This window comes from Engraulis encrasicolus, unplaced genomic scaffold (genome assembly GCF_034702125.1).
Source record: "Engraulis encrasicolus isolate BLACKSEA-1 unplaced genomic scaffold, IST_EnEncr_1.0 scaffold_752_np1212, whole genome shotgun sequence".
Classification (NCBI taxonomy): Eukaryota; Metazoa; Chordata; class Actinopteri; order Clupeiformes; family Engraulidae; genus Engraulis; species Engraulis encrasicolus.
The window spans coordinates 2501-15000 of NW_026946085.1; the positions used below are offsets into that span (position 1 = coordinate 2501).

The following is a 12500-nucleotide window of genomic DNA, read 5'->3' on the forward strand; positions in this document are numbered from 1 at the left end:
AGCATGCAATTCAACATGTATGTGCTTACGACCAATACAATCAGTATTCAGTATATCAGTATATACATCTACCTGATTGGCTACTTGAAATGGTGGACATTTTCCAAGATGGCTGCCAAAAAGACCTCAGAAATTGATTTGTTGCACAGAGTTGAGAAAGGAAATTATGATACAACCAAGAAATTTGACCATTATGTGCTTAAGAGTTAAGACTAAAACAATACATTCTAACGGATTTCCCAGTTTAAATGACTGCCGTTTTCCAAGATGGCTGACAAAAAATACCATAGAAATAGATTTGTTGCACAGGATTGATCAAGCAAGTTATCATACAAGCATCAATTTAGGCATGAATGTGCAAAAAAAAAACCCAATACAATAAAATTTACCTGACTCAACACTTGAAATGGAAGCCATTTTACAATAAGGCTGCCAAAACACTGAATTTAGCCCAGAAGTGAGCAAGAAAATGATGATACAAGTATGTACATTTCTGTGTTTGTGCTTAAGAGCAATATAATCAAATCCCCCTCATTTGCAACTTGAAAATGTTTTAAAGATGGCCATCAAAGAGGGCACTAGAACTTCATTAATTGCAAATAAACAATCAGTATGTTTGAATTTCCAATTAATTCATCATAGAAGAAAACATAATCAAGCAGAAAGGCACATAACTATAGGTTACTAAGGGTAACCCCGGTTCTCTGATGGATATGAACGAGACATCTCACTATGGGTAACGCCATTTGCTAAAACTTGCTTTCAATCATGCCGTCAGACCAATGAGCTGCGCAGATGGGGATCCCGCCCCCTCAGGGACAAAGCCAAGGTGTGCCGGGCTCTGATCTTCTACCGGGCTCTGATCTGAGACAACTAACCTTTGAGCTTGTGGGTGAGTGTGGCAATCTGGTGAGATGTCTCGTTCATCTCCCTCAGAAAACCAGGGTTGCCCTCGGTGACCTATAGTTCTCTTTCGGTTGAATCACTCGACATCTTACTATGGGTATTGAAAAACTCCTGATTGCGTTGCCAGTTACCTAGAATGCGCAAGCAAAAGACCCTTCCTGCCGATGCCCAGAGCTGTTGAAGGCGGAGAGGCAGCGTCCATCAACAGCGATAAGCGACACGGCTCGCCCAACAGCCGCCCCAAGGCCCAGGGGCCAGGGGCCAGGGGCCAGGGGCAAGAGCTGCACCCGAAGGGTGCACTTGGAAGAGCAGGGGAGGCAAGCCCCTAATCCCTCCAGACAGACACCAACCATGGGGAAAGTTGATACCAGTACCAACCTAGGGGTTAGGCAGGCACTTCACACCATCATTAGAGCAGGCACACCGACCAGACTAGGCCTACCGTTGTGTTTAGAGGGCAGATCCCGGCAACGCTAGCGGGGGAACAAGAAAGAGGCGCAGTCTTCGTTCCGAACCCGGAGGGGGGAGAGGGGTTAAGCACGGGGTGCACAAAGGCAGCGTCCAGACATCCAATACCACGGAAAGCACACAGTGGAGGGAACCCAGGGCACGGAAACCACCCGTCTGAGTGTAACCGATGTGCAAGTGGAGCCCACAGAGGTATAGCGAGGCCCCCAATATCAAGAGGTATTCCCCAATGGAAAACCAGGCCTTGGCACAAGGGGGAATATCCAGCATGTTCAGTACACAACACCTGCAGGTGCAACTGAGAGGCACCATGCCCAAGACCGCTAGGCAAGCTTGAGCTGCCATGCGATCTTGCTTGCAGAAAAGACCCAGTCATTCTCCAGCAGGGCCGCAGGTCCAAGTTGCGGACGGAGAACCAAGTAGCAACCACCACCACAGCGAGCCGGCCAAGAAAGTCCCGATAGACACCTGTTTGAGGGCACACGCTCTGGTTCCCAGGGGGACATCAAAGACGCACTTCCCCTCAATCAGGCAGCCTGGTCGAGCAGGGGCCTGAGATACTTCATTGGAGAAGTATGGTCTAGCTAACCACGGGCGCCCTACCCAGGGACAGCGCTCCAGGCAGCACAACTGATACTTGCGCTCCTGCTGAGCGCATGAGACACGCACAGTATGGGGTGACCAACCCAAGGGAGACACGGGTATTGCGTCCTATTAGGAGAGGCGAGGATTCAGGTGGCCTTGCCACGATCAGTCTTGTGTTCCACAGAACTTGTGCCCGAACGTCAACCACCATTAGCGGAGGTCGGGTGCGCAAAGGGGACAGCACAGTGGCTGGAGAGGGCAGCCAGGGGAGGATGTTCATATCTTCGAATGTCCCAGGCTGACAAGCCAGAGCAGTTATGTGATTAGCTAAATTAAACATGTTTAATGTCAAGTCCAGAGCGAATAACGCAAATTCATGACAAAGCTTGTTTCTGGTGTTCACGCACCTTCTGTTTAACAGCAATATCGAGAGAACCATGAATTGCTGTTATTAGCATATTATTACCACACGTAATCGTATTATTAGCATGTCATAACCTTGGGGTCCATTGACATTAAGTTAAGAACTGGTTTATGTGTCATTGCTGAACATTTTAATATCTGTATCACTTCATCATCTATGGAAACATATTTGAGGAGAGTGAACAATTATTTCCACCAAATTTGCAATTTGCAAATTTCTAGGGTCTTTTTGGACACATCGTCATCACATTTTAAGTAGTAAATCAAGTATATTTGATTGTAGGCCTATTGGTCTTAATCACATACATGCCGAATTTCATGTGTCCATCATAAATTGCTTGGATAATTCTGTACAATAAATCATTGTCTAGGGTCTTTTATGGCAGCCATCTTGGAAAATGGCCACCATTTCAAGCAGCCAATCAGGTAGATCTGATTGTATTGGTCGTAAGCAACATACATGTTGAATTTCATGCTTTTATCATAATTTGCTAGGTCAATTCTATGCAATAAATCTATTTCTGGGGTCATTTTGGCGGCCATCTTGGAAAATGGCCACCATTTCAAGTGCCTAATCAGGTAGATTTGATCGTATTGGTCTTAAGCACATAAATGTTGAATTTCATGCTTGTATCATAATTTTCTAGGTCAATTCTATGCAATAAATCAATTTCTGGGGCCTTTTTTGGCGGCCATCTTGGAAAATGGCCACCATTTCAAGTGGCCAATCAGGTAGATTTGATCGTATTGGTCTTAAACACATACATGTTAAATTTCATACTTGTATCATAATTTTCAAGGTCAATTCTATGCAATAAATCAATTTCTGGAGCCTTTTTTGGCGGCCATCTTGGAAAATGGCCACCATTTCAAGTGGCCAATCAGGCAGATTTGATTGTATTGGTCTTAAGCACATACCTGCCAAGTTTCATGCTTGTATCATAATTTGCACGATTCAAGCCAAATTGGCCTTGTAGCTGCTCTACTATAATTATCACATAGATAGTTTTGGCATCGTTAATGGAAGCCGGACAAATGGAGCATTCCTGACATCAGATCTGCTCCTACAACCACTACTTTTAAATCCAGACTTAAAACTCATTTCTACATATTGGCCTTTGCTCCCTAGTTTCATCCTTTTTTCTGTTTTTTCCCCCTTATTTTTATTTACTTATTTTTCTTTATCCATGTAATGTTATCTTGCCTTTTATTCACTGTGGAAGGCCTTTTGTATCTTATGTGTTTTATTCTTACTGCCGATTTTGTCTTGTTTTTAATCAAATTCTTAGTATTGCTTAATTTTATTTTAGTCTGACACTGTACAGCACTTTGGTCAGTTTTTGCTGTTTAAATGTGCTTTATAAATTAAACTTACTTACTTACTTACTTACTTCTTAGAACGATGATGAGGAAAAGGCATATATTCCTATGAGAAGTACAGCAAACTGCTTTCTCATCAGATGATGTGTGGGGAAGATCGCAAGAGCAGATACAGATGACCTCATTTTGACCCCTGTGCTACAAGAAGGCTGCCAGCTTTTACAATGTCCAGTAACTTGCGGTTTTTAGCCCTAAAAAAAGACACCTCACAATTGTCTCTTGTCCCCCCCTATGAAAAAAGACAAAACATATTCCAAATCAAACAACATCCAAGGAGTAAATTATAATGAACTTGCATTGACTTACCCCCTGTAACGCCGCATTATGTAATAACGGTGCAATATGTAATAGTGTAACAAATTATTACATAATGCGGTGACAATTGCCGCATTGTGTAATAATTTACGCATTTCGTAATACATTTCTTGAACGCATTTCGTAATAACTTTTTTCTCATCTTGTAATAAATTATTACAAAATGCGAAATTTATTACGGAATGCGGCCGCAACTTTTTTTTTTGATGGAAATGTATAACATGGTGCATTTTGTAATAATCTATATGGATATGTTTTTTTCTGCACTTGGATTCAGTAGGCACCGCACACACATAGTCTCAGTGACATGGTAGTCACTGCCCTTTCTCTCTCTCATTCTTCTCAGTTCTCAAACTGCTCGAGAGTCGTGAATGATGCGGTTAAAACCGTTAAGAAATCATTTCACAAGTTGTTGCGTGCAACGAGACTTTCTGCTACATTACACCAATTTACAGCGAGATTAAATAGGCCAGGTCTAAACACTTCACGAGGTGGTGAAAACTTGTCTTGCACGTGGGTCTGTCTCAGGGCGCGGATCTCGTAAGCGCAGGAGAAACCTGTGCAGTTGTGGTCCTCGGTGCGAGTGGGCTATCCACTACTACACAGTAACCACATAATGATGAGAGAGAGAGAGAGAGAGAGAGAGAGAGAGAGAGAGAGAGAGAGAGAGAGAGAGAGAGAGAGAGTGTGTGTGTGTGTGTGTGTCCGCTGACGCACGGAGACAAACCTGGCCCATATTGATCTTTAAGGTTTAGGTGAATTTATAACTAAATATATACTGGATGTTGTCAGGAGAGGTGTTTTGAAACATATATGTGAAATTCACAGTCTATAACAAAGCCAAACTGCAATTTTGTTTATGAAAATGTAGGCCTATCATTTTACAGCTACTTCTGAAGTATTGGGCTCCTCGCTGGCAGAGCCTCTATGACGTAGATAGAGGGAGTCCAACTAAAGTTCTGGCTCAGCTCTCGCTTGTGGATGTAGGCTTACCAACCATTTTGGTTGTAGAGAGACTGGGAAAAGTGGACAGTTATATTGTATGTGGGCTATTGAAAATGGTCTATTACTGTGTTTGTGCATTGTGTATTAAAAAAGACAGATCAGCGGGTCTATCGGTTTATCTAGAATATGAAACTGTTCTGGGTCTCCGCGCTGTCTGTGGCCATGCATAATTTGCGATTATAAACAGGGGGGCGATATCTAGGCCTATCTCTCCTTTGCTTTCACATGAGAGATGCATTTCATAGGCAAATCTAAAACAGTCTCAAAGTAGACCATTACATAGGCTACTTAGAAATAGCGACTACTTTAATATTTTTCCCAAAAACGGCATTTGCCGTGGAGTAAAGACATGCCTGCCGCCTAAATGGACTTGCGCCCTCTGTCCATGGTGCTGAAACCGCGGCACTACTCTTATGTGAAGCGCGTTATAGTTTCACGAGGGAATTGGCTTACAGGCTACAAAAAGACTAAACTATACAATAGGCTATGGTTGAAGGCCCTACCCTTTGCCGACAATGATGAGAAATAATATGATCACTCACTGTGAGTGGCATGGCGTCAAACGTTTCCTACTCGGTGCAAAACAATAACTCATAGCACCCGAGAAAAATGCCATGTTGTAAAAATGGCATATAGCCTATTTCAATTTCAGTTCACTGCTCAGTAGGCCTATTACATGAAACTTCAATAAAGCTCATCCACATGCACGTCACAAAACAATAAACCAGGCGGCGGGACTTTCGATTATATTCCCTCCAAAAATGTCCGCATGTCACAAAAAAACAGTTATTTGCATTGTCCGTAATTATACCAAACTAAAAAAGTATTCCCGTAGGCTAGAATAAATCAAGTCTTCAGCTGCTATAATCCTCGTTACAAAACTGAAACAAAAATGCCAGCACAAATATTACCTAGGCTATATAGCCTACCTATTTTTGCATTGTGAGCTGTCCACGTGTGTGGTGCTAGGGGCGAAATGTGCACTGGCAGCACTCGTCGTTGAGTTTGGGAGATGTCTTTAGTGGGAGTAGGCCTATTTGAATGTGTAAAACACGTTGGACATGCTGGACATTTTCAGTAGGCTATGCTTGGGGAAGTAGATCGATTATTATTTGCATGCGTCTTGCATCAGCATGCCAACGTTAGGCTATTTGCCAAACTAACGTTGACGTGGTCCTGACATTTTGCTGAATAGCATAATATCTCTACAAAATCGGCAGTAAATTGAATTGATTTGAAGTCTCCCAACATGTCTTGCCAATCCATGAGGATACGGAAAATCTAGCACACCACACGCGGAGAAAGCGTTCCTTTGATAGAGAGGATACCTGCGTCTTTGTAAAGTGCTGCGCGCACGTTTGATTGCCGGTTTTACAAATTACGGGGATAAACATGCCAGGTCCAAATTACTAACAGGAAAAGAGGGACGATGACAAAGGGGATGAATGTAAGACAGGGATGATCTTTCTCGCAGAGCAATGTTGTCTGCAACAGCGAGTCTCGCCTGGTTTTGTGTACACTGTAAAACCTGATAAGTTAGTAGAACTCAAAAGTTTTGAGGTAACTGATTACCTAATAAGTTGAGTACATCAACTGTATCTTTTAATTTAACTTTACTTTAAAATTGTGAGTACATGAACTGTATTCTTTAAGTAATGCTAACCTTAAAAGTCTGAGTACATGAACTGTATTCTTTAAGTAAAGTTAGCTCAAAAACTGTGAGTACAATAACTGAATCCTTTAAGTAAAGTTAGCTTTAAAACTGTGAGTACATGAACTGCATTCTTTAAGTAAAGTTAGCTTTAAAAATGTGAGTAAACGAACTATGTACTCAACTCAAATGTTTTGAGGTAACTGATTACCTAATAAGTTTTGAGTACATCAACTGTAATTTTTACTTAAAGTGAACTTTAAAAGTGTGAGTACATAAACTCGCTATGCTATACCATTTACAGACAACACAATAATGCATAAAATCATTTACAATAAATAACATTTATTTTTTCTGGAAAGTACACAGAACATTACAATAAGAGTATGTGTGTGAGAGAGAGACATAGAGAGAGAGACAAAGAGAGAGAGAGAGAGACAGACAGAGAGAGAGACAAAGAGAGAGAGAGAGAGAGAGAGAGAGAGAGAGAGAGAGAGAGAGAGAGAGAGAGAGAGAGAGAGACAGAGACAAAGAGAGAGAGAGAGAGAGACAGACAAAGAGAAAGAGAGAGAGACAGACAAAGAGAGAGAGAGAGAGAGAGAGAGAGAGAGAGACAGACAAAGAGAGAGAGAGAGAGAGAGAGAGAGAGAGAGAGAGAGAGACAGACAAAGAGAGAGAGAGAGAGAGAGACAGACAAAGAGAGAGAGAGAGAGAGAGAGAGAGAGAGAGAGAGAGAGAGAGAGACAGAGACAGAGAGAATGCTACAAATGCACACTACTTCAGTATCAAATCTTCCACACACACACACAAAAAAAAGTCATTATAGGCACGGTTTGAGTGGTTTGTCATCCTCCAGACAAACGATCATTGTGAATGTGTTCAAGAGACTCTTCAAAAACAAAAAGGCATTCTGGTATGCCATTAGGCTACCGCACAGTTAACACTGCTGTAAACATTTTCTGGATTTTTAGATAGCATTTCACATTTTAACTATGTGAACAATCATTGTGAATGTGTTAAAGAGACTCTTTGCTAACAAAAGACAAAATAAAAACAAAAAAGCATTCTGGTATGCCATTAGGCTATCATTGCTGTAACTATGTCAACCAGACAAAGACATTTCTTTTTTAATAACATTTCACATTTTAACTATGTGAGTGAACAATCAAATACAGACAGAAGCTCTTTTGTGTGCGTGTGTATGTGTTGCATGTTTGTTTGTGTCTACATCAAGAGGTACTGGGACGAGCAAACCCCTTGCGTGCGTGGGCATGTTTTTGTTTATTAATAGCAGTTTGGTTAAGAGGTAAATAACTATAGAAAATAGACATAAATCCAACGTCCACCTTGACACTATGGAGAAGTGTGTGTGTGTGTGCACGCACTTGTGTGCTTGAGTGTGTGGTCATGTATGCGGGGAATAAGATGGACTTAGGTGTGTGTGAGTGTCTAGGTGTCTGCTGGTAAGGCTTAAAGAAAGATGAGACACTCAGATGACAAGCAATCATGTTTCATGTATCTTATTGTCCAGAGATGCATCCCAATGCTACCCTTGATGTTCTGTAAACCATTTGGCTGTCCTTTTTCTGTCCTATGTATACCTTGGCAATATCAGGCAGTGCGAGTCGTCCATCTGTGTTGGTGTCTACGTCTAAAGGTACTGGCTCAAGAAATCCCCTTGCATATGTATGCAAGTGTGTGCACGTGTGTGTGTGTGTGTGTGTGTGTGTGTGTGTGTGTGTGTGTGTGTGTGTGTGTGTGTGTGTGTGTGTGTGTGTGTGGTGTGCATGCACGCATTTGCTATAGTTATTCGCCTCCAAATCAACACAGCTAGAAAAAGACATACATCCAACTGCTAACGTGTGGGTGAGCTCGCGTGTGGTCATGTATGCGGGGAATAAGCCTAACTTATGTGTGAGTGTTTGTCTGTTTAAGTAATGGCCCTGAGGTCCTAAATGCGGAGAATAAGCTGAAGAGTGTGTGTGTGTGTGTGTGTGTGCGTGCATTGTCCCAAGGGTAATAAGCTGAATTTGGGCGCGTGTGTGTGCGTGCGGGTGTATATGTGTATTGTACTATAGAGAGAGAAAAAAAGTTGAAGCATTCTGGTAAGTATGGCATTCGAATACTGTACAGTACAACTGGCAGGTAACAGGTCCCTGTTCCGCCGCTTCAGCTATATTTCAGCCGCTGTGTAGAGGGTGCCAAGTGACATGAGCGCATGAGCGCATGTGTGTGCGCGCGCAATGCTAGTAACGCGCACTACTGCAGTAGCAAATCTAGAGGGTTCCGTGTGACATGAGCATATGCGCGCCCGTGTGTGTGTGTGTGTGTGTGTGTGAGAGAGAGAGAGAGAGTGTGCAAATGCTACTAACGTGCACTACTGCAGTAGCCAATCTAAAGGGCGTCGTGTGACATGAGCATACGTGTGTGTGCGTGTGTGTGTGTGTGTGTGTGAGAGAGTGTGTGCAAATGCTACTAAAGCGCACTACTGCAGTAGCAAATCTAGAGGGTGCTGTGTGACATGAGCATGTGTGTGTGTGTGCGCGCAAATGTTACAAACACGCACTACTGCAGTAGCAAATCTTCTTTCAAAGTCATTAGGCAGGGTTTGAGTGGTTTGCCATCATCCAGACAAACAAACATTTTCTGGATCATTGTGAATGTGTTCAAGAGGCTCTTAGGGTATTCCAAATTGAACACATAAGTCAGCCCAAACAACAACATAAATGAATCTGGAATTGTGGGAACCTCGTTAAAAACAGCATTGCCTTCAATGACGACTGTAAACTTCTTGCAGCTGAAGGGGTCTGCGCCAGTTATGCCAAGAGCAAGAGGGACATCATGGTAATCAGGCTCCTCCTCCTCCTGCAAAACACAATCAACATAATTACCTGTTGGCTACACTAGGAAGATAGTCATTTGACAATCTGGATATGTTTACCAAGAGACCAACATGATCTCAGAATTCAGTGGAATGGATTTTGCCAAAATTCTGTGCCCCTAGACACGGAATTGTTTTCCGTGATGGACACACGGAAGTGCTTTCTCTATATTCCCACAGCTCTAGGTTTCCACAGTCTTGTGTTTTCTCAGGATTTCTAATTTCCAATATTTTTTTTCTCAAAAAACATTTCTTTACCGACAAGTTAAGGTAAGGGATTGTTTTGGTCTGGGCATAGCTAGTATTCTTTCGTTGATTACATGAATTTGATATACCTTTTCCAGAGTTGGTTGATGGGCTCTCTCAAAAACATGTCTTTACTGACAAGTTAAGGTAAGGGATTGTTTTGGTCAGGGCACAACTTAAATTGCTCTAGCATTCTTTTATTATTAGAATTTGGTATCTATTTTCTAATGATAGACTTAACACAGTGCTGTGGGAATATAGAAAGCACTTCCGTGAGTCACGGAAAACAATTCCAAAATCTTTTTGGCAAAATCTGTGAAACTGACACGGATTTCGTCTGAAGAGACAGTCCTATGTTGGATAATGAGCATTATGGAGCTTATGGAGGGATTTGCTAGTTACAATAATCAAGATAAGCAGTGACAAGGATGGAGATTGTGTGGGAGCTGAGGGATGGGCAGAGATGAACATTGTTACGCAAATGAAAATGTGCATTAATATGAGTGAAGTGATAGAGCTACCAAGGTCACCCAGACCGTTGACCCAAAGGGAGGGGGAAACAAATGAACTCAGCTTTGGATGATGTATTGTACATTTATGGATGGTAACCAGTACTTACATTGAATGTCTGAAAGAAGGCAGATCCATCTTCTCGCAGGTACACCGGCAGGGCACACAGCGACAGGGTGCGTCTCGAGATGACATCATGTTCTTCCTTGATTGACAAAAATAAAAATTGCACAAATATATAGTACTGCCATGTAGACCCTCTCAAAAATACACTGCTCCAAAAAAAATAAAGGGAGTACCAAAACCAAAGCAATGTAACTCCTCCTGTCATACAATCATACTTCTGTGAGATCAGTTGAGCAGCACTACCCAAGTCACTTCAGTGCCCTCATGGTACTTCCTGGGTTGGGACAGTAACAAAATCCACATGTGACCAAAAAAAAATGGTCAGAAAGGATGAAAAATGGAGGACACCATCTGCAGAATTACTATTTTGGGCCGTTTTTTGGTGATTACTTCTAATATACATCTACTCATTGCTTAATAAATTGGCACAACAGTAGGCAAAATGAATTGGCTTTGAATGTTGGTTCCTAACTGGACAGGCTGATAAAAGTATAATTGACGTTAAGTTCCATTGCCTGGTTTTGGTGTTCCATTTTTTTTGAGTAGTGTATGACCACCATCACCTAACAGATTCTTTGGCATGTCTCTGTGTAATAACAGATGTAGAACACTAGATTTCATGTAAACTACCTTTGTCTATTGACATGAATCAGTCCATTGCTTGAATGTATGTCCAAGACAAATTTCCTTCGGGACCAATTAAAAGAATCTTGAATCTTGAATGACCAGCAATTGGTGACAAGGTAATCAGCAAATGATCCAGTAAGTGACAGTCTGAAACCATAGGAACCTGTACCATGATGATGACGCCCAGCATCAACAACCAGCATTAAAGGAGAATTCCTGTCGATTTCAACACGCAGATGTAATGCTCACGCTATTCTTGACATGCCATTACAAATGCAGCATTTGCTTTTCAGCCCTTTTTGAGACTCTGACCCCACTAACGGGGCCGTGTCTTGTTTACATACAAATATCATCCCAAATGTTATGCAACATTAGCAGACACCTTTACACCCATTACAGGACCAGAACAAAAAAGTTGCTGTGTCATCAGGTACTAACAAGTCAAGGGTAGCATCAGCAATACAACTGAATGTTGACATTGGCAGGACTCCTACGTAAGTTTCAAAAGATTGACTGCGACATCTGGTGTTCTAGTTCTATGAATAACACAAAGTAAGAAAAATGTGAACTCATTATAATGCTTGTCTGCACTGAATGCTCAATAAACCAGTGTTTCCCACAGAGCATTTGTTAGTCACGGTGGTTGGGGGATGGGCGGTATCATAAAGAGCTCTTTAAATCGAAGTCGTATTAATCTTAATTTTCATCAATGCAAGTTGCTAAAACACATATGGATTGGCCAAAATACTTGCTTTTGCTTTTTTTAAGATATTTTCTGGGGCTTTTTGCCTTTATTCGGGACAGGACAGTGAAGGATAGACAGGAAATGAGTGGGGAGAGAGACGGGGAGGGATCGGCAAATGACCCAGGCCGGATTCGAACCCAGGTCGCCGGCATGATAGTAAAGTACCCTACTGTTAGAGCCACGGTAGGGCCAATACTTAGATATGCTTGATGTAAAATGTGGTCATGGACATGCCAAGTTAATCTTAGACATACCTGAAGATCATAAGCGGCGAGGGTAGCCCGTAGAGCCTCCGCCAACTTGCCAGTGCGTACTGCCTTTTGTCTGTATAAGTTGAGGAGTCGTGGTGTGTGTCTGTCAAGTTCAGCGTAGAATGTGCTGCGCAGGTTCACATTAGTGATACGATGGAATTCTGAGAGAACCTGCAGACATATAAAACACAAACACAAACATATAGACAGGATCAATACATGTTTTTTTGGGTTTTTTTAGATTGCAGTCACACGCTGAACACCATCACAACTGATTTGAGTTTGGACAGACAGAAAAGCATGTTACCTGCGATTCCAACTGCAGAGCTGGCCAGCTGCGCAGCAAGTCCTTTACTGGCAATTGACTTTTGATGATGTCTT

General features: G+C 42.1%; 1 protein-coding gene across 1 annotated transcript in view; it reads right to left on the minus strand.

Moving 5' to 3' along the window:
• Positions 1 to 9104: 9104 nt before the first annotated feature.
• The window catches only part of LOC134444813 (uncharacterized), a 4274-nt gene continuing 878 nt past the window's right edge, over positions 9105 to 12500 (minus strand). The window contains exons 1-4 of the mRNA XM_063194004.1: positions 12427 to 12500; positions 12123 to 12290; positions 10480 to 10575; positions 9105 to 9598 (exon numbers count right to left, since the gene is read on the minus strand). The exon at positions 12427 to 12500 is cut by the window's right edge and continues 878 nt beyond it. Coding sequence (XP_063050074.1) covers positions 9299 to 9598; positions 10480 to 10575; positions 12123 to 12290; positions 12427 to 12500 — 638 coding nt within the window. The 3' untranslated portion in view covers positions 9105 to 9298. The remainder of the gene's footprint in view (positions 9599 to 10479; positions 10576 to 12122; positions 12291 to 12426) is intronic.